This window comes from Plectrocnemia conspersa, unplaced genomic scaffold, assembly GCF_051122295.1.
Source record: "Plectrocnemia conspersa isolate PC_06_02 unplaced genomic scaffold, ASM5112229v1 ptg000009l, whole genome shotgun sequence".
Lineage (NCBI taxonomy): Eukaryota > Metazoa > Arthropoda > Insecta > Trichoptera > Polycentropodidae > Plectrocnemia > Plectrocnemia conspersa.
This window is the reverse complement of record NW_028277173.1, coordinates 21,882,926-21,908,465: the sequence shown is the minus strand read 5'-3', so window position 1 is coordinate 21,908,465 and position 25,540 is coordinate 21,882,926. Positions and strand designations below refer to the sequence as shown.

General features: G+C 30.4%; 3 protein-coding genes and 1 long non-coding RNA gene across 7 annotated transcripts; 1 reads left to right on the top strand and 3 right to left on the bottom strand.

The window, feature by feature from the left end:
* The first annotated feature begins 304 nt into the window (after nt 1–304).
* inaF-D (trp-interacting inaF-D) lies at nt 305–12,312 on the top strand. Of its 2 annotated transcripts, none has more exons than XM_088191421.1 (2): nt 305–767; nt 11,982–12,312. In XM_088191421.1, the coding sequence occupies exons 1-2, from the start codon at nt 440–442 to the stop codon at nt 12,200–12,202; spliced, it is 549 nt and encodes a 182-aa protein (XP_088047547.1). In that variant the 5' UTR covers nt 305–439; the 3' UTR covers nt 12,203–12,312. The 2 variants fall into 2 exon arrangements, with proteins under 2 accessions (XP_088047547.1, XP_088047546.1); XM_088191420.1 differs by lacking the exon at nt 305–767 and adding an exon at nt 7,481–8,908.
* On the bottom strand, nt 10,637–16,464 carry LOC148232240 (U3 small nucleolar RNA-associated protein 25 homolog). 3 transcript variants are annotated; one of them, XM_088191414.1, is made up of 9 exons: nt 15,932–16,464; nt 15,245–15,868; nt 14,932–15,174; nt 14,147–14,421; nt 13,919–14,074; nt 13,663–13,858; nt 12,630–12,806; nt 12,381–12,552; nt 10,637–11,852 (listed from the first exon to the last, which is right to left on the bottom strand). In XM_088191414.1, exons 1-8 carry the CDS (start codon nt 16,379–16,381, stop codon nt 12,388–12,390), a joined length of 2,286 nt encoding a protein of 761 aa, XP_088047540.1. In that variant the 5' UTR covers nt 16,382–16,464; the 3' UTR covers nt 10,637–11,852; nt 12,381–12,387. The 3 variants fall into 3 exon arrangements, with proteins under 3 accessions (XP_088047540.1, XP_088047541.1, XP_088047539.1); XM_088191415.1 differs by lacking the exon at nt 10,637–11,852 and adding an exon at nt 12,299–12,313; XM_088191413.1 differs by lacking the exon at nt 10,637–11,852 and having other exon boundaries at nt 12,330–12,552.
* Nucleotides 16,465–18,420: 1,956 nt separating this feature from the next.
* CRIF (growth arrest and DNA damage-inducible proteins-interacting protein CRIF) lies at nt 18,421–19,706 on the bottom strand. Its single transcript, XM_088191419.1, has 3 exons — nt 19,209–19,706; nt 18,749–18,981; nt 18,421–18,686 (listed from the first exon to the last, which is right to left on the bottom strand). The coding sequence occupies exons 1-3, from the start codon at nt 19,534–19,536 to the stop codon at nt 18,489–18,491; spliced, it is 759 nt and encodes a 252-aa protein (XP_088047545.1). The 5' UTR covers nt 19,537–19,706; the 3' UTR covers nt 18,421–18,488.
* Nucleotides 19,707–20,558: 852 nt separating this feature from the next.
* Nucleotides 20,559–22,911, bottom strand: LOC148232238 (uncharacterized). Its single transcript, XR_015810580.1, has 2 exons — nt 22,771–22,911; nt 20,559–20,929 (listed from the first exon to the last, which is right to left on the bottom strand). It is a non-coding gene; the product is annotated as an uncharacterized LOC148232238 (long non-coding RNA).
* Nucleotides 22,912–25,540: the final 2,629 nt, after the last annotated feature.

The following is a 25,540-nucleotide window of genomic DNA, read 5'->3' as shown; positions in this document are numbered from 1 at the left end:
TTTATTTTAAAAGTATTTAATTTTACATAAAATTTTCGTGTTCATCTATTTGTTATTGTTTTATATAATTTGTTATATATTTTCAAATCTAATGTCTTAGGATGACTGGTATCCCTACTTGGAATATTAAATTTTCTTCAGTACTTTTAAAATAGTAATGATTAAATATACAAATACGCGGAAACATTGTCGAGTCCGCGCTAAACTTGTAGTCACATTATAGATTTGCTTGGAAAGCTCATTCTTTGTGCGGCTGCAAGCGCGGTGGCGCGTCTCTGTCAGGAAATCAGACGGGGGTCGTCTTTGGAGCTTCGCGATTGTCTACTGCCGCTCTCTGGTCACCAAAAAAATCAACCATGATCATCGCTGGTTAATTGTACTATTATAAATTTGTGTGAATCAGTGTATAATATTTATAATAATTGTTAAATCTGCAATCATGCAACAACACACCGGGAACACCGGAGTTCTCTCTCCTTCGACAGCTCCAGAGGGGCTACTGTATCAAGAAGAACCAGAAGATCCGATGACCAGCAAAGAGTTGTCCGAAGTGAAAAACGTCAGTAAATGCGTTAGAATCTTAACAGTGTTGGCGTACATCCTCTCGGTTTCCATGGCCGCCATTCTCCTGTCTCTGTATTATGTTTTCCTGTGGGATCCGGCGCCTTCGTCGCCACCAGAAGAACCGGAACCCCCCAACGCTCTCCGGGCCCCCGACTACAACGCTCTCTACGCGCCCATGATGATGGTCAAAGTAAACGAAACCAGTGAGTATGATAAACACAAATTGTGTACACGCATGTTTTATTGCTACTTTTGTCGTTTATTCGCGTCGGTCTCGTTTGTGGCGATTTTTATATGAAAAGTGATGAATAGCAGAGTACGATTCGGTTTCAGCGGAGCAGTAAAAATCGGCAGTAAATATTCAAGCCGCTTCGAATAAAAGCATTCAACTATTTAGTAAATCATTAGTGTGCAAATTTCTTTAATTGTATATTTGATTATTTTTATTGTACTGGATTCGTCGATTTTAGATAATTATTACTTTAAGTAAATTTCAATGCAAAAAAACTGCATAATTTATTTTTTGCACACATAAATCTACCTGTTTCTTGCAGTCACTGCCGGGAGAATAACATTATATTCAATAGCATTGGTATTATTTAATCATGTGTATATTTTGTAAACGATACAGTATTTTAGCCATTAGTTTAATTTTTTTTAATACTTCATCAGTAGGAATGTAGTTAGTAATAGTACAAAAATATATTATTATTGAACGATTAAGAACTATGTTCAGAAATCATAACAGTATTTAGCAAAAGCATTCAAAAAGATATCATTACATTAACAATGACTAATTCCCAAAAGACTCGTTCGTATACCATATGAACCTTTATGGTTTTATTTTAATTTCTATCGTATGGGAGATCGAAATTAATAATTTTTATTTAATTATAATTTCCATCTAGCAAAACAGATTAGGTCTTACAAATTAGGTATTAAAAATCTCTTATATTGAGCTACTTCAACTCATAGATATGTATAATATATAAAAAATATAATCGCTTTCGTCGAATAAACCAGTAATACACTTTTTAACTATTTACTATTTATTGTACAGATTTTTTTTTAAAATGTATATATTTGAGAATACCGATTCTTTTCACCGATTTTTTAAATTATTTTATAAAAAACATAATAGGCGATAGCCCAATGCATTATAACGGGGTACAAAACCAACAACCTATTTTTTAATTATAAACTAACATTACAGTTTAAAATCAATCAAGTCATTAACTCTATTTTTTTATTATATATGTAACGATATTCATTCGTTAAATTAGGAAAATCTAATATGTGATAGTCTCTCAGTATTAGAAGTATACAATAATCACTAATTAGATAGAAATTAGTGATTCAAACATACTGGTACATCAGATGCACTTTTATCTCCTACTTTTTAATAAACGTTGAAATGCAATAAACGTAATTTACCACCACACCTTAAATATAGTTTGTATGAACTTGGCATAGACTATATATTTTTTAACATGCTGAAATTATTTAATGTATTGATAAGACGTTTTAAAATGTGCATATTTGAGAACAATCGTAGTTTCTTATATTAAAATATAATGTATTTGTTTTTTACCATATCAATTATTTAAGCTTTTTACGTGTAATATACATTATTTTTTTATCGCTCTGAAGATAAAATATTTTACTCACCTGTAAAATATTTTTACACTTTCACAATTTTCACTATATATATATATATATATTAAAAAAATCAAATATATATTATTTAAAATTATACCATTGTTCAAAATATATACGGCTAATAAGAAAATATTTTACTTATCTTTACAGATAAACAATAAAAAGGAAAGATAATGATAAATAATTTTATTTTTTATTAATATGTTCTAAATATTAAAAGAAGTAATGACTATCGTATCGATTGTGTATTTGTATCTTGAATTGCTATGTACATTATAAGGGTGTTACTCAAATATTGAGCCTTCTTTTTATTACGCAGTAATATTGCCGAAAGAGACAGCTATGATTTCTGAAATAGTCATTGTTTACTAATTATGCTTAAATCCACATGAGCACCAATTTCGGAATATCAGAATTATTAATAAAAAAAACACGTTTGCCACAAATAATTATTTGTCAAATTGTAATTTGATAGTTTCTTTCCTGGTTTTTTAGATATCGTTATTTTTTATATGCAAAATTCATTGTGATAAAATAATATTTGTATTTATTTGCATTTTTATGATTATAAAATATATAAATGGAGTTAAAAATTAATTAATTTGAACTTAAGTTTATAATTAAAAGGCAAATTTCTCGCTACGCGACTGTACCCAATGTATCCAAAAACTTTTTTTTATTATGTACATAATGGTATTTTGTCAATTTTTCAATAATACAAAATGATACGCAATACCAAATTTTTAATAATGGATTCTGAATGATTTTTAAATGTTGATATTTGTTGAAAAATCAATGCTATATAAAATATAAAAATGCTTTTTATTTTTTCCGTACCTATAATATTATATAATTTTGCTGTGCCTATAATGTTATATGAAATTGAATTGAATAGCTTAAATATTTAACCTTATTTTAATGTTTAGGTAGAAATCGTAATTTTTCAGTATATTTAGGTAGATAATAAATCTTTTTTTTTAATTTATGTTAATAAATTTTTCTATATTTACCAAATGTCCTTTTGTCTGTTATAATATTTTGAATTTGTTTTGAATTCTTATATTCAAATAATAAGATATTATGTACACTCGGTGTACATCACAGTAAAAGAAAAGTTAATAATGGGTCGCGAACTCAAATTTTAGTATTTTTGTCCGCCTAAGCTGAAATAATGAATATATAATTAACTGTTGCATATTTAGTGGTCATAAAATGTAGATTAAAAAACAGCGCCCAATAGAACAAAACATAGTTTGATGTAAAAATCGAGAACACTGTAATTAATCAGTTTTAAGTAGCAGCGTAATTGCGATGAATGCATTTCGGCCCATAACGGTTTCTGTTTTCGGCTCACTCATTAGTATAATTACATGTGAATAAATTTATGCATATTTTTGTGCCAGCAAATGCTTACATTTCGTTCCCCTTTTTACGTACGTAGTTGATCAGCTTAGCGCTTTTTTTCTAACAATCAAACTGAGACGAATGATATTTTTCAACGCTCGTATATACGAAGCATATTTAGTTTGATTATATTTTACGACGGCGAAACAATACGAAAGCCGCTGAGTTTATTTTACGCCGACTCCAAATGTAGGGTGTGACTGAAAATACATAAATTGTAAAAGTAGCAATGTGTCTAAAAACTATTGGAAAAGTTTATAAATACGCACAAGTATTAAATGTATCAATTCGCACCCGTTCGGTTTTATGTGCACTTATCCACAACCACGAGGAATGGAACTAAATAAATTAATCGCAAAATAAATCATACACATATTCTATTCTATTTTTGTATCTATAGAAACGTATGGTTTTCGATATATTTTTTTGTTATCTGTTCTTCAAGTGCATTAGAAACGCGTTTTCTTATTTACGATGAATATTCAATGGAAAAGTCATTAGAATACGTTATATATTTAGACTCTATTGTCAACTTCAAGGCAAATAGAAAATAAATGGTAAGTTTTCCCGATTGAATTCAAAGCAAAAAAAAAATAAAAACACATGTAGAGATTTTTAAAAGCACTTTCAAAAGGCCCGAGTTTACGATTTTTCTTCGAAACTTCAATAAACAAAATGAGTGTTTGAAGCTTTTTTGTATTTTTAAAATCATACAAGTGTAAGTTATTTTAGTGAATCACTTCATCAGATTTCTTGCATTTTTAACACTTTAAAACACCAAGATTTTTTTTAATTATTCATATTTTTTTGCGAGAGATGAAATAATCTATCAGAATTGTAATTAAATAAGAGTTTGATATATTTCAACTGGCTGAGTTAGTTAAATCATATTTATACTAGTGAAAATAAAACTTCACTGCTAATACACATTCACTGTAACATTACAATATGTAAAAATAAGTTTCTCTTGTCTATATGCTCATTATTATTTCTAAAACGAATTGTTTGATTCTTACGCAGATTTCTCCATCATATTGCATATTTATTTGTGAAGATTGAATGATACACTTAATCACTGTTTGACATGAAACACCGAATGATTTACAAATATATCGTGTCTTCAATTCGCATGTATGATGTAATACAAAAATCAACGTTGAGTTGTTTCTTCAATTTATAAATGTTTTAAACAAATAGTTAGTATAGCTGTCTTCTTATGAGAGTAGCGCTTAATATGTGGTATATTTTGAAAGTGAAGATACAGTATAGAATTTATTCTAAAACATATTTACATATGCGTCTTATTTATTTTCTAAAAATATTAAAATTAAAATAAAAGTTTAGTTTATGTACCTTCAAAACTATTAAATGAATTTGTAACCATAATGTAAATTGGAATATTTAGGAAAGTGTTTTCCAATTAGCTGAAAAGTCGCGTGGGATGATCTCTTATGACATTTTGGTGAACTACGGGGGCTTCTATCGTTTTATGCTACCAAATCACATTACTTCGTTATGCAACAAACTAATCTCTTTAGTATTCGTGTAACATCCCTGACGTGAATTTTTCAAACATATTCTTTTTCATTATATCCAACACGCAAATCGAATTTAGCTAATATTCGTCAAAATACCATATGTACGTTTATTTCGTTATTGTAATATTTATCAGACAACGGCTGATATTTTATCACATTATCACATTGTTCAAGCCTGAAACAAGGGATTTAACGGAATTTCATAATATTAATATGTCAGTTGAAAAAGTCGTAATATATTTAGCTATTTAACCGATAATTCGACCGTTTGATAATAATCGCGATAAAGTCGCTATTGGCAATTTAACGCGTAATGTGTTACGTATAGTACTTGAATATTCAATTTTATTAATAGATAAATACAATCGAATGTACCTGTGTGATTTAATATGCGGTTCCGTCGGTGTTTTTTTATCCTTTCAACGTTTCAAGATTTGATCATAGCTGATGCTTGGTGTTGAATAATATTATTTTAGGTGTTTTGGATTCTTCGAACGTGACATTGCGACATAAACTGAATATGATAAATTCATCTCTCTAGTCTGTGATTTATTTATTGTATTCGAAGACTATTGAAGCAACGTGATTCTGGAAATATATTATTGCATATTATTCCACAGAATTTGAGGTTAGTTTATCCTGTATTAATATTTTTCATTCAGAGAATTCAGGAATTTAGGTCTACAACTAAATATTTGGTTTTTATTCCACAATATACATTAACATTCAACAACATATTACAGCATAAGCTTACTAAACAACGTTTGCAGATACTTAACATAGTTTAATTATATCGAAACAATTACCGGGTTATTCGAATGCTTTGGTTTTGCTAAAAAAATGATTTATTTATTGTCATTTTTATAATTAAATACAGCATTTTATATCTCACTAAAATAGCTAGTGAGCTTTTCTTCCCACGAGCCAAATAAGTTTAACATAAACCTGCTTATTATCCTCGCTAGAGACAAATTGCAGATCAAGAAAGGGAAAATAACATCTCACTAAAAAACTTCCCGTGAAAACTTAATACATCACATTCTTTTTTTCCTTTTTTGATAAAACTCATCTATTCTCTTTACTTAAAAAATGTCAAATTGTGATTTTAAATGAAGTATTTTATTTTCAGCTTCAGTTATCAAACTAAAATCAAAATAAAGTGTAATAATTTATTAACAAAATTAATTTTAGACAAAAGTTCAAACCATACTTAATGTTAAACCTAATAAAAAAATATCATTGCTTATAAGCATCCAATTAACTTTGCTGTATCCGAATTCTTTACAATCATCTGTCAAATAGTATTCATTTCTTCTCATCCAGGTACTCGCAGTTCATGAACGCATTATGGTCTAGCCATTATTGTATATAAATGAATGTTTTTATGTATTATGTTTATATGTATTATTTTTTATGCAGGATGTTTAAGCACAAATATGCTGTACAGGTTAATCCTATTCGAATTTCCTATGTTGGCAGCACTGTAAATCAGACAGCTGTAAATAATCAGGCGCGATCAAAGTGTCAAATGTTAGTTTACAACAACACATTAATTGTTTTTAAAGAGAAGATAATGGTTCATTTCATCGTCTTACTGAGCGAACAATTCGCAAGATACTGGAAGCGTTTAAGATAGAGAAAAAGTGTGGCCAAAGGCCCGGAATTGTCGATTCGTCTTTTATTATGGCTCCCTTTAGCGCATTTTGACTTTAACTACACCTGTATAAAATTCAGATAACAAGATCTGAAGCCCAGAGAGCATAGACAGCGAAGAATATTCGCAGATTGGGTGTTAAAGTAGCAGGTAATTCACGAAATTTAAGAAAATTCAAGAGAGAGAGAGAGCATTACATGCCTAAAAAGCGATTGTTTGGTGCGCATTGTGGTCAGGCAGCGTCATTGGGCTTTACTTTTTTGAATACGATGAAGGTCGGACTGTAACAGTCAACGGTGAGCATGATAACCGATTATTTTTGGCACGAAATCAAAAATATTGACGTGAAAGACATGTGGTTCCAACAAGCAACAAGCTACCAACATGTGGGTGCAACATTGAATGTTTTGCATGATAAGTTCCCAAGTTGCGTTATTTTACGTTTTTGTGACGGCAACTGGCCGCCAAGATAATGCGATTTAACGCCGTTGTATTTTTTTGTGGAGTTACGCCGACAAACCCGAAACATTCGAACACCTAACAAGCAACATCCGCCAAGTTATAGCTGAGATACCGCCCGAAATGTACGAAAAATTTATTGAAAATTATATCGTAAGGATCGGTTGCTGCAAAAGGTCCAGAGGTGGCCATTTAATTTTTTTTTTTCATAATTAATTAAATACATCATATGTTCCATTTTAAAAAGAATCCTTGAATTTGTGTGATTTTTTAAAGAAGGGCAAAAAATGGAAGTTGTGTCACACTTTATTTTGTGGGGGTTCAACTTCAAACAATATTAAGAAAGCCATTATACAAGTTTAGCTGAATAAAACATAACACTATATAATTGCATAATAGCCACGTGGACTTTCAAAAGCTACTGTACTAAACTGTTTTCTTAATAGACTTTGAGACGCATTTAAAAAAATAATAATGCTCTCGCATCCGCATCCTTTTTAACTTTAGGCTGATCGCCATAAGTGGCTTTCACTAAAGGGATGGATAGGAGGTGGAGCTAAACAACAACGCGACTGATTATAAATTAGTATCTCTCCTATTCGTTTAAGCTTTCTCAAAATACCATTATAAAAGATGTGACACTTGGTTCTTGGACACTGTAAGTACATTGTTTACGTATAGCTTAAAATTAGTTCGTTATTTTCCATTTTTTTGCTAGAGTCCAAATTTTACATTTTTGTAATCTTAATATTTAGTCACAACTACATCAAAATATTACTAATGAAAACTCATGTCTGTGTTTAAGAGACTGCCTATACGAAATAAGTATAAAGACTCGTTTAATTGATATTATCGGAGAGAAAATTCCGGCAGCTGCGCATCGCACCGTGTTCATCCCACTATCGATTTTCTCCCACTGGAACCGAAACAGCTGGCGCCAACCTTCGACGCTTTACAATATAATGTCAGTTTTCCCGTCACGTTAACGAGCTCGTCATGTGTCGCGCCTGGAACCCATTCAACGCCGCTTGTGTGCAAACAATCCGAGCAAACAACAGCTAGCCGACCCATGAAAAAGCTCCAGATTCCAAAAATAGCACCCTCGGCTGTCTGGAATTGATAAACAACCGACAGTAACGCCCGAGCTGTTCCTCGTTAAGGTGCACGACTCGGCTGAAAAGCTATGCATCGTTGCATAGAATCGATAGCTTCGTAAATAGGCCACCGGTTAACCCAGTTTAGAGTGTTCAGTCGCTAACGATGAGCATCATGAGCAATAGCATCAGGTCGAGCGGCTCCTACCGCCAGAACAGTCTCCACGAGAAGCTCCACTCGACTCCTTCTGTGGAGGAGAAGGTGAAATTCGCAGGGGACGACTCCAAAGATAGGCTCTACGAGCCCAAGCAGAACAAGAAGATGGTCCGGGTGCTCACGGTGGTCATTTACATATTCTCCGTGTCGCTGGCCGCCATCATGCTGTCTTTGTACTACGTGTTCTTTTGGAATCCCAAAGGTCCTCATTACTTGGCGCATAAGATCGACATGGCACAAGAGTCGGTCGGGCTGCGCGACGACGATAACGTAACTAATAGAAATACTACCGCACCGCATAGATGCTTAGAGAATCTCGGTAGGTTTCACGACATCGCGCATAAACTGCGTCGAGACACATGCAAGTACGCCGGAATCGACGATGGAGTCTGCGACATGTTCGACTTTGACAAAGAGCTACAGCCGGTCGTGAAAATTGTTACTAAAAAAAAACGACGGCGACGAAGAATGTCACCGCTATTTTCGCTCATTGCTTTTATGCATTAAATAATACTTTTTGTTTTCAATGTACACAATTTTATCTTTAAAACAACTCTATACAGTGTTCAACCATTTTTTTAAACAAAGATGAGATAACGGAAGCTATATGTAAACTACACACTGATTTCAGTTATATCATTTGCTTAGATGTCGTCGATTTTATTGTTGAAAATTTTCTTAACTTTTACTTTGACAAAATACTAGAAAATCGTTTTTTTATAATAGACTATGATACATAATACACATTTAGCTTTATTAAACCTAAATTATTGACTAAGTGATATTTTTTTGCCAACTTTTTTTGTCACAGCTTCATTTAATTGTCAATATTTTTTAAGTCCAGTGTGTGACTTGTCACCCAATGAGACGATTCGTCAATCTGTCTTTTTTGTAGATTAGTGCTGTCTGTGTCGATTGTAGTAGTAAATCCGAACTTATCGCCATTTGAAGCTCAAGTGAAATGACACTTTTATTAATGTTTTTCGAGGAGCCATGTGTGGGTTTATTTCAAAGAGATCTACTCCCTTTGATACGACCCTGGATCAAAATTTTATTCAAGACTAGCATTTTATACACTTATTATGATGTATTATTTAAAGTAATTATTGTACAAAATATTCTCAATTACCTTTTTTTAGCTCTCGCGGTAATAATGACCTTTTTTTATTTTTAGTGTCTGATTTGATATTTTTAAAATCAAGACACCTTATATCATTTGCCTTTGGAGAGAGGTGGTCAGCCATAATGACTTATTGTCCATAAATTAACATGAATGTTCTGTTTTTATCGTTTCTCTCTAAGCACCCTAATTGTAAAAGTCCAATTCTTAAATTATTGTCTATGTTACGATTTCTTTGCGAGAAATCATGTAGGTACCTCTATACATTATTATTTGATAAAAATCAACATTATGAAGTATAATCACAATACAAATAGCCATACTTACTAATAGCTAAAATAATAAAAACTTTTTTATAGAAAATTTCACCTTTTCTAGTGATGATAGAGCTCAAAATATTTAAAATTTACTATGTATCACAGTATATCATAATCTTAACTATAAAGCACAAATATATTTGTTGTTTGAAGCAGCAAATACTCTTGCACAGTGAGTTCTGACGTCATGAAATTCGCATATATTTTCACCTAGCAACGTCATTTCCATCATGAACTATTAAACTATTTATGTTTTGGTATGATATACAAGATAATAAAAAAATATTTTATACCTTATAGGCAAGTGTTGAAAATCAATGAATTTTTCTGTATTTTTCCAAAGTTAAAATCTGTGACTTTATAAATAAAACCAGTGTTAACGGAGCTTTTTTTGTCCATGTTAAAAACTTATTTTATGTACTGTATAAAACGTAAATATAGTATTTAACTAAATTAACAATATTTAACAAGGCCTAAAAAGTTTTATCTTTTGATAATTCTACAAAGTGATAAATGATTGTTAGTATGTTTTTTTTCAAAAAATGTTACATCAATATCAGACATATTCATTATTTAAACGGTCTTTTTTATATATGAAAGAATATAAATAATCTGTAAAATTTACATTTTATTTGTATTTAAGTAGATTTTACATCAATTTTCTACATTCATATTATATGGTTTATTTACTATTTCTGCAGAAATTTAAATAAAAAAATGTATATAATACTAGTTAATTGTTCGAATATTTTTTTATTAAAAACTATAATTAGATACTACACTGTGTAGTTTGACTGTCTCTATAACACCACAGGTTGTAATCTCGATTGTTTATTTAATTTTGCTTTTGTTAATTAACGAGAGTAAAGTTTAATTTTCAGATATTATTTTTAAATTTCATATAAATTTCGAATTCTGGTCATCATGACATAAGATTCTACCACAATGCATTACCCTAATACGTGAATTCTTAAAAATATTATAATGCTATATAATTTTTCATTAACTTTAAAGCTTTTGACGTAATATCTATAAAAAAAAATAATGAAAAATAGATGTTTTTTTGCTTGTATGAAATTTTTTTCAAAAGTGTTATGTGTCATGCCTGATATTCTAGACGTCACGAAATAAGTATTAACAACAAAAATAATATTCCAAATTATATTTTTTCCGCTAGTAAAAAACGTCTTTGTATAAATGGCATTGAATTATTTTTAGTAAAACTTCTTCTTTAATGATTGTTCAAAGTTTACTGTTTTTTGTTGAATTTGGTGAATACTACTTATAGATTAAGAAACACTAGAATGTCTCCATGTGTATTATTTAAAAGTAAAAAATAATGTCATTATACTCTTGCTTTTTTATACCATTAATGTATCTGACCCATTAATGACGAAAGATTTTTTAAGGTAAATTGAAGTTATATTATACAAAAAAAAAATATTTTTTACTAAAGAAAATCTCAATTTTACATACTTTTTAGAGAGAAAAAAATATGTTAATCATATTGCGTCATACGAGGAATTCATAATTCTCTGTAAAAAGCACAATCTATATATATATATATATTTCCAAGATAATTATGAAATACAGAGCACAGTCGCTATTTTTAAATAACTCCATTGTCGATTCCTAACATATATAAATTAATGCAAACAATTTACAATCACATTGCACCACAGCACGTGTGAATAATTTAGCCAAATCACATTTGTACATGTTTAGTTTTATGTGTATAAAGATACTCCTCGCTTGCGAGCTTTTCATATCTCCTTTGCGGATAAGGTCGAGTTTCTTCTATTGCCGGTTCTTGACCTTCTCTGAGGCTAAAAGAAAAAAACTTACATATAAAAAGTCTTGTATAACGAAATACATACATGAAGGAGCACTTTGTGGTGCCATTTTTGTATTGTGCGTTATGAGCTTTGAACTGATGTTTCGTTTGTTTCTTTCAGCTCGACATGGTCTTGGAGTAGAAGAAACTACGACGGCACTCCCGTTTCAATTAGACAACGCTCTTTCCGATAATAATGCAACGGGAGAAGATACTGACACTACTTTGATTATGAACGAAACAGAGCACTCGACCGTTTCAGCGAAAAGCACAAAAATGATTCAAGTTTTATTAAATAAAATTAGCAATGATACTAAGCATGATAAATCTGATATTCGATAATATTATAAATGTATTTTAATTTAATACTCTATTTATTTCTTATTATAAAAATATTTTATAGTGTAAATGAATTGTTATGATTTAAGATATATTTAGGAGGAATATATGTATCTACAATAAAAAAATATTTATCACAATATTAATGTTTTTTATTATTATTAAATAAAAATAGTATTACATTAAATTTATTCTCCCGTCATGAACATGTGTATGTTTTTGTCGGACTGCGCCATTTTGGCAGTTCTTTCTGAACCGACGATTGCGGATAACTGCTGTAAATCGTATTTTGTATACAAAACGGTGACAGTCATGTTGCTCTCGCTTCCACCGTATTTATTTTGATTTGCCTCCTGAAATAATCATTATGACAATAAAAATAGACATAATATAATTAAAATCGCTTTTCAAATATTATAAAAATAATCACCTGCAAAAGATTGCACAACTCCGAATAAAAATGTGGAAATACTGGAGGCTGATAAAATATTATATGCCTTATTCCTTTGATCCTCATCCGCCTGAAGAAATGAAAACGTTCCGAGTACAGTAGAAAATGAGCTTCTGTATGGAAGAACATATCTCTGGCACGAGCTATTTTGGCATCCTACATAAATAAAAATATATTGAATCAATAATCTACTTACTGATAAGTACTTTCTTGAAGATATCAACTACCATTGCATCATTAACTCATGGACGCCGGACTTCGCTCACATATGTGCGCTTCAATATTTTTTAATGCTAAGAAACGTCACTATTAGAATTTGAAAAATATAAAATAAAAAATATTAAATTTCGTGCTATTTTTTATTGCCATTTATCAGGCAGTAAAATGGCAGAAAATAAGCGGAAGTACAAAAAGACGACGCATTTCGCATATTGCTCTATAGTTTGTCTGCACTTCGATATTACACAATGTTTTAAAAATACGATAGCTATCCTTACGGATATTAATAGGGATTTTTGATATGGGAGTATCGGTCAAAGTATGTTCAAACCGAATTTTGGTTAATAGGTGGGCGCAAAAACAATTATCACTTTTCAGAAGTCAAAAATTCACGTCAACATGGCGCAACGCTCGGTAGCGAGCGTTCCCACTGTGACGGCGACGGTACCATTTTATTGCTATTGACGTGATTCTAAACAGGGTCAAAATTTGGCTAAAAAATGTATGACTGACAACTTTTGCCCCCCCCTCTGAAAAAAGATGAAATAACGTCCCTGTCTATACAGATCGTAAGTCAAATGCAGTGCAAACTGTTTAGTATCATTGACAATATTATTTTTGTAAAATTAGACATTCTAAATTTAGAAAAGATACTGATCGACAACTTCTATTAGTTTTGTCTTTATAGATGCACTGAAAAATAAGTTTTTTTGTAAACGGAACGTTTTTTCAAAATGTTGCGAATTTGCCGGCGTACATGTGTTAATAAAAAATAGATAAATTTTAAATATACCTTTGAATATTCACATATCTGAACAAAGCTGATTTCCTCTTTCTTGAAATAGTTTCTTAATCTCACATAATCAAAATAACTTGGAACGTATATCATTGTATGAGCCATAATTTGATCTTTGTATTGAGGCAGAATATCAGTGACGAAGCAGTTGAATCTAAAGTCTAGTGCCGAAATTGGATCCTTGACTTCTATTCTAAAAAATGTAATCAAAATTAAAGAGCTTGTTCTTCAAAATAAATTAACAGTAACATACTTGCGAAAAACTTGCGGTACTTGAACAGCAACTTCTCTGATTGTGCCTATTTCAATTGGATTATGAACTCTCAACTTCCCAGCGTAATTATAACAACGCTTATTAAATAAAGAATTAATCTCAGGCAGTGAAACAGAAGAGAAAATTAAGTTTTGCCTACAAAAAATATGAAGATGAGTAAGTATATTATTTTTTTAATCTGAACTATTATTTAATTGTAAGATATACCTATAATATTTAGTCCAGCCGTTGATTGCCCACGATCGTAATCTAGAAAAGTCGGTTCCGTGGGTTTTTTTTAGTTGTAAGTGCAAGTGATCGAATATATGAAGTAAATGATCCCAGTTTTGCATCAAAAATATTTCGCTTTGATCCAACACTAGCAACTCGATGGACGCTAAAAAGTCAAAGTCACGCTCTTCTTCTCCTTCGGCTCCAACGATAACACGTAATCCGAGTGGTGATGCGATTATAACATCAGAAGAATAAAAATCAGTGAATAACTAAAAAAGGAAAGTGATTTAAATCAACATGTACATAGTAAAATTTAGCATCGGTTTGGAAGAATACTGTCACAATTTATACTATAATTAGTATACAATTTTACGGTTAAATTCTGAGTAAGAGCGTAACTTGAAAGTTTGCTTCGACTCTTTGTAAATGTCAGTAATCTGTAAGGGTTTCAACAATAGCAAAATAGTAAGTGTGACGAAAAAATTTTCAGTGATTCAATCGTTTTTGAAACACCTCCTCCCTCCACCAGAATTATCAACGGTTTTAAGATACGCCCTGGCGAGGAGAGTTTAAGTCGTTGACCGCACATTTTCTAGGAGAAGAAGAACCTTAAGCAGGTCGCCATTTTCCATCCCTTCAAAAAAAATTATTCCTATTATTAATTCTGATCAATATGTGAATGTGTCGGGACCATATGCGATCGTAACGACGATATTAATTATATATTACGAGTCTTCTTCCAAGTCGATAAAAAATTATATATATATGTAAATATATACCTTCAAACTTTTCTTAGTGACGGATAGACCAATTCTGAAAGTATCGTCGCTGTTTCCAGCAAAGGTTAATTCATAATCTTCCGGCTTTGGATTCTTCTTAGGCATCAGTAGTGCATTTCCAGTGAAATCTTCTTCGAATCTATTTTTATTTATGACTTTAGTAGGATCATCAGGAACTAGGAGTTCTATGAACGTGTTTATAATCCTATAAGCCGAATCTCGAAACGGAACAATTATAAGGACCTAGATTATAAATTTATAAAAATTATTTTACAATAATTAAAAATAAAACTTCAACAAAATAAATTAAGACCTTAGGTCTGACGAGCCCTTGATCTCTGCACTCATCGGAAAGTTCGTCTTTTTTTGTCAATTTTGCATTATGATGAAGAATTTTCGTTCTTGTCTTTAATATATGATTCAAGACGTGTAAACAATAAACAAATCTAATTTCTTCTCCGTTACTAAAAGCTCTATGAGGATAGTAAAAGTCTTGATAGTTATTTATAATAGAAAACATTTCTCTTTGCAACGGCGTTAAAACTTCAGATAATTCGCACTCCTTTCTGCAAAGATTAACTTTATTTGCCGCTGCTATAAAAGGCTGCAGTTGTTTTCTAATATGAACTTGATCTAAGTTTACATTTGATATCCTGTCTGGAATTACACCAGATTTAGCGTACACTTTATCTTCTAATAAAGTGAATTTCGTTTTAATCTTCTCTTCTGATTCTGGAGATGATGTAGGTATTTGAACGACTATTTTACCAAGACACGGCCAATTCAATTGAGCAGTGTTCAATGTTTGAGGAGTAGATGTGACCGATTTCAATAATGATTCGTGTATATCGTCTCTGAGATGTTTAGTGAATGAATCGTTCTCCGTTAATTCTGTTTCGTCTACATCTAAAACATTTAATTTGCTTTTTGTCGCAACCTAAAAATATTATTTTGCAAAGTTAAATATAACAAACAGCTTTAATATGAATTAAAAATTTACCTCAGTAACTTTTTCAATGGTTTCTGGGATATTTTCTTCCAATACATCGTCGCTATTTTCACTTTCGTCAGAAAATTCCATACCTTCGTCTTCACTTTTTATATCCTCTTCTGACTCATCACTGCTATCTACAGCCGAAGCTTTAGAGTCTTTTTTGAGGAACGTGGACATCAGCTGTTCGATTGGATTTTCAAATTCCTCTTCCGATTCGCTAGATTCGTTTTTCTCTTTCAACTTATCTTCTTGCAACTTCTTTTGTTTTAACAGTTCCTCTGCTACATTTTTGTCTCTGTACCGATTGAAACAGAAGGTACGTTTACCACCATCGTTCTTCTTTTTAATATCTTTCCTTTTTTTGTTAATTCCTTTTCTGTCATTCTTACTATTCTTCGACTTGAAACCTTTTCCGCGGCCTGGTTTATTATTTTTATGGTTCTTTCCCATCGCCATTGTTTTTGCGGATTACAGCCGCATGACAATAGTAAACATAACCTACAATACATGCAATGACATTTTATCAATGTTGCCATTGCAAATATTTTCAATTAAGGCATGCGAGTTATATAATAATATTAAAAAATATATCGCTATAAGTAAAGAGGTACTTTACTGTTTTCAGGTGTCAATTTTATTCTAAAAAATATTTATTAATATGTTGATACATTTTATTTATTTAAATACATCAATGTTCTGACCAACACTCGCTCGCTACCGTTTATTTTAAAATTTACGCAGGTCGGGTAGCAAGCAGTAGCAAATGAGCGTTGGTCAGAACAGTAAGCACCTCATTATCATTGCTTATATCTAAAAGAAGAGCAAATACCATACTAGATGTCAAAACATATAGAAGAGAAAATACTGATTCAGACCATTACTTGTTAAAATTTAAATTCACGCAAATTATGTCTATCATTGAACAAAAGAGGAAAGTAATGGTAAGCCGATAAACTAAAAGACAAAGACACGATGATGGACTAACTAAACACGATACGAATATACATTCGAAATACTTATCATTACTCCAATTGATTGATAAATATAAATAATATAGGAATGATTTTAATTTATATAATTTTTTTCAAAATATAAACAGAAGTTATAATAAGTATATCGAAAGTATATCCGTATCGTGTGCTTAAGAGCTGATAGTAGGTGCGCAAACCCAAACTCACGATCTCTTTCTCAATTATGGATAATGATGAAATGTATAGTTCTCGAGCTGACTGTATTAACGCAAATAGATATAGTTCTAGTTTTCAGTCTTTCATCCGTAGTCTAAAAGTAAAAACTGTTTTTTTATAATTTCTCCAAGGAACGCTAATTATATAATAATATTAGAAACTAACTTAACCCTAATTAAGTAATAATAATTATTATAAAATACGTTTTATATGGGGTCATCGACTTGTTTGTCGATAAACTCAGTGGTGACACAATAAAGTCACTTGTAATATTTATAGTTCAGCCAGGGCAGAGTATCAACCTTTGCAGTTAGTAAATGCAACTCTTATCAACATAGAATCTGAAATGCTTCAGATTTTCCATCTAAAGTCGTGATTTATATTTAACTTGTCACTTGTATTACCCATTGGTGTTGATATTACTGATCAGAAACATAATCATTTTTATTATATTATATTTTCGGCGTTATGTTTTCGGTGATATAATTATCATGCAGTTGTATGTTTCATTTTTATTTTTATGAGTTGCAGCTGAGATATTATTTTCGCGACTTCTTTTCGTTTACCTCCTCATTACGTAACTCGATATTTTCTTAAAAAAACTAATTCAAAAATATCAGGCGTCTACGAATAAGCTTACCCTAGATGAAAAATACATTTAATCTTATCATATTAACTATTTTAACTATATTAAAATGGATGAAAACGATATGCAATTTGCTACTTATAAAAAGGACTCAATTAAAATAGCAGCAGAAACAACATTTACTAGCTATTTATTCCCATCAACATCAACTTCCGCTCTTTAGTTCAAAATTAAAGGAATTTGTTTGATGAAATTATCTTTATAATTTTAAAATAGCACAGGTTTTACCTAAAGAATACATATTTCTATGTGAATAGAAGTTTATATAATATATTATTTAAAAAATCCTACGACTAGTTATTGTTAATTAAATCACCTGTTAACAGTTGTTCAACTCAATTGAACAAACCTATGTAGAAAGATGATCATATATTCTTGGGGAAAGTGTTAGTGTACAATATCAGACTGTTCAATTTTAAGAAGAGATTTAATGATACGCAAAATTTGGTTTTGCTTCAGCGAAAAAGGAACTTTTCGCCTCATATTATTTATTAACAATGTAAAAAAATAATTCTTTAAAGAGGTAATTAATCTTCTTTTTCATTCCCGTCCAAGATTGCTGTACTTTTATAAACTGACTGCTGTATTACAATTCAAATACATCTCTACATTATTCACATAGTGCCAACATGTGTATAAAAAAAATAATTAAGATAGCAATATTTTATCTATGGTTTATTGTAGTACTAAATAAAAATATACATTTAACGTTTTGTTACTAATAATATGTTTAAGTTGCTATTTCAGCATTCATCTTCTGTAAACGTAATAACGTTCTCGCCTCCTTTGCAGCCTTTCTTGCTATTTTTTCTGCTTTCTTTTGTTCCTTTTCTTTCTCTTCTAACATCTTCATGAATCTCTCATCCTTTGGATCGATTCTAAAACCGAAATGTCTTCTGATCTCTTCTATGAGCCGTTCCTTTTTCAACTGCAATCATAAGAGAAGTATCAATACAATAATCATTCCAATGTAATATGTATATAAATCACCTTAATTTCATCAGCGGCTTCTTCCTTTTTTAGCTTCTTTATATCCAATTCCTTCATCCATTGACCCATTTTTGACATATTTTTCGCAACTGCCTCGTCGTGTTGCAGTATCTTTTTCTTTTCTTCGATTTTATTTTTTTTAATTGTTTCAACAGCCTCCAGTATATTGTATGAAATTAAACTTTCATATTCCTTCTTGCTTGCAAGCTCCTCTTGCGTCATAAAAGAATAGCCTAAAATAAAAAAGTTTTAGATGTATTTTTAAAACGCACCAGAACATTTAATTTCATTAAAACAACTAAATAGCTTTTCGGCTTTTTGTAGTGCCGATTTTTTCTCCGAAGTAAACGAATTTTTATATATTTTTTATTTTTATAGACATAAGGCATCTTTTTTAAATCCATGGAAAGACAATAACAGTAGTACTAAAAAACGGTTGGTAACCCTAAATTGAACTCACCAGGATTGAATTCAGATTTCAAACCATATCTGCCAAACATCTTTCGCTGATATTCTATAGTGAAATGAATTCGGTGTTGGGGTTCTAGGTATGGTTGTCTACCGTGCATAACATTATAATGTGACGGCGACAGACGCGATTTGTTTCTTTTGAGTTCGAGTTCTAATTCTCTTTCGACAACATCATTTTCCTCTTTGGTTAATTCTAGTTTATCCTCGGCGAAGGTGTCTGTTTTCACTTCGGTGGTAAGATGTCTGAGAGGCAAAAGTTTCCGATCAACGCCGAGCAAAATTCTTAACCGACTCAGAGTCATCGTAGGGCACAGCATCAGTTTATAGAAAGTAAAAACGTCGCGGTACTAATCGGACATAACCTGGCAACAAAATGACAGTATTCTAACCAGTGTTGCCAGCGTCAATAAAAGTCAGCATCTCATGTAGTTCTTGTTAACTGAGCGTAGAACGAGACCATGCTATGCCTTTTTATCATTGTTTATGCACGCACACAAACGCATTTCCTACTCAGACCCAATGACGTCAAGCACGCGCAGCTTCTCAAACGTTCACAATAAAACATAATATATTTTTTTACATTTTTCCTGACAAATAATAATATTTAAAAATAAAAAAACATATTTATAAAAATTGAACCTAAATTTCTTACATTATTTTAAATGGCGAAAAAGCTTGATTAATGAATATACCGAGATGGGGTACACAACTTTCAAACACTTTGTAGCGTTGCAGAGTTTATTAGTTCAAGTGAGACGGTTTCCTTCGTTGTTACTCGACTATTTTTATTTACGATGCATTTAACTTGTAAATGTGCCTGAACTAGTTGAGAAGAATCATCATACCAAACTTTCATATTTTAATATATATTATTCAGTTTACTCCTGCATTTCTCGAAAACAAATGACAGAGCGCAGCTCTTATTTTGTGCATGTATGACAGATATTTTAAGCTACAACTGAGTTTTTTGCATGCCTACGAATTAGTATCACAGTGCTCGATTCATCAGTAGAAGAAATTAATATAGCATTCCAAATATGTATATTAATTCCTTACTATCCAACTGGTTGTTTTACTTAATATTTAACTGGTTGTTAATATTTACATTGTTCTTCACTAGTGTTATAATATCAGACCTACTCTTATATATCAAATGTCTAATATTTCACTGAGACTTGATATCTACATATATTTAAAATATTATTTTTAGCTATGACTAAAACGTCTAATACAGTCATAATATAGATTACTTAATGTATTTTAATTATGAAATATGAATAACTAATTATTAATTCGACTTATCTTATATATAAATATGTATTCAATAATACAAAAGATAAAAAATTTAATATTTATTGCTATAAAAACAATAATTTTCCTTTACATATATAATAATACAATTTTAACAAAGCAATCAAAGAACTATATTGGTGACATATTTTTCATCGTCACTGCAGCTAAGCATGTAGGTAACATATTTATAGTGCATTTTAGTATTCTTCATTTTAAACACAGCGGCTTGTGATCCTTGTGACACCATGGCAAATTATTCACGTTGCAAAACGTCCCTGTGGGACATCTGACCAAATGTGGCATCTGACCAAGTGTAGGACAGGAGAGTACAGCGTTTTTACTGACACATTTCACCTGAAGACTGTTACATTCGTTACAACCTACATCGCAGGAGATCAATGTAGCACAGCATAGTATCTGTGGAAAAAATGAATAATTAACATGTTTATTGTTAGTACATAAATACCATGCTATATTTTAAAATATATAAATAAAATAAGTAGTTGATTGAAATAGATTTGAATTGTGTGTAATCTTCATTGCTCAATAGGTAGGTATCTTATCTAAGTATGTGTAATACTCATAATTATTGTTTTCTCGAAAATTACTAATACCATACACCTGTACCTAGATACAATAACAGCCAAAATAAAAAAAAACATTACTTATTAGTAAAATCTAAATTAAATCATTTTCTATTCCATCTAGTTATTAGAACGTTATTTATCTTTACTGAAATTAGTTTTATTAACATATTTCATCATAATACAACCGTATGCGTTAAATAGTTGACGTTGACTATTTTACAAGTAAATGGAATAGCACTCTAAAATATATTTTTATTTTAAAAGTTATAAAATGGATTAAGTTGCGTGTACATTGCCATATCTTAGTCATTTTTTTGACATATTTGTTGTATTCTTCTGTGCATATTTTTGGACGAATCTATTTTAAATGATAAAACAACAATTTCTATTGAAAAATACAGTTTTTATAGAAGTAGCTAGAAGTTAACACTAACGAAATATTAACATCGATCTTGCCATTTGTTGTTACTACATTGACTATAATTCAGAATCTTCCAAGCCTTCCAATTTGTTTGAGTGTGTCCTTTACACATTAACTAATAATGTAGTAAGAATATTTAGACTATATTTAATTAATAATTTATTGCAACTAAAATAATTTAAAGACATATGTACTTAATTTATAAATGAAGCCTGAAAACTTATACGATGAAAAATAAAAATGCAATAAAAGATAAGATGAGATGAGATTGTTTTCAGGGAAAGCCAAAAAAATCAGTTATGGACTAATGAAACATCAAAAACAAATAATTTAATCTTAATTTCAACAAACATATTTAGATCCTACATATATTTTAATAATATGCTGAAAAAGCCGTAATTAGCTTAATTTCATTCCAAGGATGAACGTATAAAACAAGAAAAAAAACAATGTTTCGATTGAATTATGCCATATCGAATAAAACCCTAATTATCTGAAGCATATTAACTTTCATATTGTGTTAATTAAAAAAGTTATTATTTGTAATTCTTAAAACATTTTTTGTAAATTGTGTTAATAAATTGCAATAAATAGTATTATTTTAATCTTCTTTAATAGACTTAATTATAAATATAAACAATTATGCGAGCGAAAATAAGCTTTATAGTCAATTTTCACAGGAATTATTATTATATAAACTGACACATTGATTAGATAGAGATAAGCACTTGTCATTAAGCCTCTCAGGTACTTGCTATGTAATGTAAACAATTTTCAATACTTTTATAAGACTTGGTATGCTCTGAACCATGTGATGATTTTTTGACAAAAGTGTAAATACACTTCGATTTTGTTTTGAATTATATTTTTAGGCATTGATTTTTTTGTACAACTTTAGCAGTAAATTGCTGATATATGTTGGTCAATAATATATGCAACTTTATTGATTTTTATTAATATCTCTAATAAGGTATTGAGTATCTTCTTATACTTCAGATATAAAAGTAATAAAGTTAAAATAAAATAAAATATATTTAAACATCGCGTATTTAGATAAGCCGCGAAAGTAATAACTGTGTGAGCTCATCATTTAATATATAACAAAATGTTCGTTAACTAAAATTCATAATAATGATCTACAAAGTGTAAATAAAAACAGAAAAGGCCGCTATTTAAAATTATTATTTAACGTAGAAAATGGTTCTAATTCTAATTAATAGCATAGTTATTAATAATAAATATATAATTACTGTCAAGCATACGATCCAGGCGTTTTTCGAATTCATTTCGAATGTCGTTATGGTATCCCGACAATATATGCACTTAGACTCAATCCGTACTCTCCAATAGGTGTATCAATAATAACTGTCTCTGAATTGCATTTCAATCAAACAAACAAATACGATAATAGTTTATCATCCAGCGTCGCAACAGGGTCACGTCTGTGTTACAAAATACTACAGGAAAAAAATAAGTGTAGATATATTACTAATATGACAAAGAATACTACTATTGTTGTGTAAATAATTAATAACACTTCACTTCGAATGCGTTTTCAATACTACTGGTTCAAAGTCAAAGTATAATGAACTACATAAATTGATAAAATTCCAGCGTAATCTGTGTAAAAGTAACTTTTGAGGCGGCATTGGGTGATAATCGGCTATATCAGACAATATATGAAAAATACGAAAGATTATATTTTTAATTTAAAATAATATTTTTGTAAAGAATAATAAGAATTGTATTTCCATTTATTCTTCATACTGTAGATTTTATACAGCGATGGGAATGAAATTTTATAACAATATAGTTTAAAACTATATTTCAGTTACGCGCTTATAATCTCGTACTACTAGCTCACAAAGAGACGACTGTAATAAATTTATTTTAAAACATGTATAAATTTAAGGCACAATCATCATGTCACTGATCAAATATGGTAATATTGTTTCTCTAATTCTTGAAACCCATCTAAAGAAATATCCAATATTAAAGAAATATCCAATATTGAAGAAAGTCGCGTAAAAATCGAAAGAATGTATTCCTAATGAATAGTCATTAGGAATACATTCTTTAATAATGATATTGAATACTAAGTGTAAAGTATTGAGAATTTTAGATAGAAAGCGATGTCATATATGTACTTCATAATATTTTGTTATTACACATTATAAAGTAAAATAAAAGATCGATTTCAAAAGAACAAAAGGTGCCATTAAAAAGGAAGTTATTTCAAGAGATATGTACATTTAAATAAATAGTTTTTTAGGGACCGTGATGGTGACGGGTGGCAATTAGACACAGATTGAGCCGCTGCAGTAGTTTATTTATTGACGGTTACAGTTGTTTACATTGTAAAAAGGGCGGACGCGAGAAGATGGGTCCGCACGCCAGGAAGGTTGCCAGTGGAGAGAGAGAGAAAATCGTCACGCCAATGCTACTCCAGCGCCGACCAGTTTTAGCCATAACAAATCTAAATTAGCCCCCATAGTTTCTTCCGTAAAACGAATTGTTTGTGTATTTAGGTAAAGTAAATCTTCGGATTTTTTCTTCAGAAACAAATTTGCTGCATAGAGTTATTCATTATGTGTTTATTGTGCCAAATTGCAGCCAATTCCATAAAACGATTCGTTTTATGGAACAATTATTTTATATGTTGCTCGTTTAAGTTGCCTTCAATAAAAAATAAAGGCTATAAAATAATAAATGAACTTGCATTGAGACATGACTTTGGCCCTTAATTTATATTTCTAAACGCTTAAATAATATTGAGTTTAATACCGAAACGAGTAATTGTTGAGTTAGGCCCTAATATTCCTAATGCGTCATACACATATATTTAAGTACTTGAGTAATTAAAAAAAATATGTTTGAATATAATACAAATATGTAATCACTTTCCTAGTATTTGAAATGCGGGACTAGATAACTAGATAACGCTTTTCCAATTAAATAAATGAATAAGTATTGCGAGGTATTTAATGTTGATAACATTAAAAAGTATTAAAATAAAATGGGTATGAAAATTCAATAAAATTAATACTTACAACCTAGCCACGGAATGCGAATGATTTTTTGGCTAAATATGCACAGACCTCATACCTACTCTAAAATAACAACGATATATACATATAGTTATCACGAAAAATCAACCAACGATTTACATACTAATGTGGAAGAATGATTTCTTAAATAAGGGTGTTTTTAAAGAAGGGGAAAAGAATGATAAATTATTCAAGAGGCTAAAAGAAATACCATCTAATTCAAAAAGAGGTATGACAATTTTATGTAATAACAAATACTAGTGTTTTTTTTCTATGCAATGGCACCATTTTGCGACCACAGTTCTCATTGCGTTTAAGAACATAATCGGTTTATTAGCGTAGCTCATTTCTGTAGTCCTATAAAACAAGAACTAGCGTGATCAGATAAGGAAAGCTTCTTGTGTAACCAGCAACATTAATTAATATTATATAGTTTTCACCTTGATTTTTGTAAATAAATATTTAGTAAGTTAAATTTCTGCATTTATACATAATAATTGTGCTGTTCAGTCATTTACTCATTTTCATCACTTAACCTTTAGAAATCTAAAGGCATGTGATCGAAAACGGCTTCGAGAAATATGATACTATGGACAAATATAACCAAACATCACGTATGTAAATATATGGAAGTAATTGTAATGTACATACATAAATATATGTGCTATTAATAATTTATCGATAGCTATTTGTTGTGAGAAAATAGTTACAACGCATTTATATTTAATACTATTTACAACGCATAGAGCGGAGCATTATTAAGTATTTTTGACAGTTAGTGGTCTCACATCTGAAAAGGTACAAGATATACCCTAAATTAATTACGACTGACCTTTTCTGGCGGTGACCGACTGCGGGGGACTGCGCAAACGTCAGTTTTTGTCGCCTGAACGCTTTGTGATAAGGCAATGTTCACAAACATACACGACATTCGAATCAGGCGTTAACAGTTATAATATTTTCATCAGCTCTC

Excerpts from the sequence above, each read along its gene's own strand:
- inaF-D (XM_088191420.1), top strand. The coding sequence starts at position 8,539 with ATGAGCATCATGAGCAATAGCATCAGGTCGAGCGGCTCCTACCGCCAG. Across the intron at positions 8,909-11,981 it reads TAGATGCTTAGAGAATCTCG|CTCGACATGGTCTTGGAGTA; the intron begins GTAGGTTTCACG and ends TGTTTCTTTCAG.
- LOC148232240 (XM_088191414.1), bottom strand. The coding sequence starts at position 16,381 with ATGGCGATGGGAAAGAACCATAAAAATAATAAACCAGGCCGCGGAAAA. Across the intron at positions 12,807-13,662 it reads AGATATGTGAATATTCAAAG|GATGCCAAAATAGCTCGTGC; the intron begins GTATATTTAAAA and ends TTATTTATGTAG. Across the intron at positions 12,553-12,629 it reads AGTTGTGCAATCTTTTGCAG|GAGGCAAATCAAAATAAATA; the intron begins GTGATTATTTTT and ends TGATTATTTCAG.
- CRIF (XM_088191419.1), bottom strand. The coding sequence starts at position 19,536 with ATGCTGTGCCCTACGATGACTCTGAGTCGGTTAAGAATTTTGCTCGGC. Across the intron at positions 18,982-19,208 it reads GAAATCTGAATTCAATCCTG|GCTATTCTTTTATGACGCAA; the intron begins GTGAGTTCAATT and ends TTTTTATTTTAG. Across the intron at positions 18,687-18,748 it reads AAGCCGCTGATGAAATTAAG|TTGAAAAAGGAACGGCTCAT; the intron begins GTGATTTATATA and ends TTATGATTGCAG.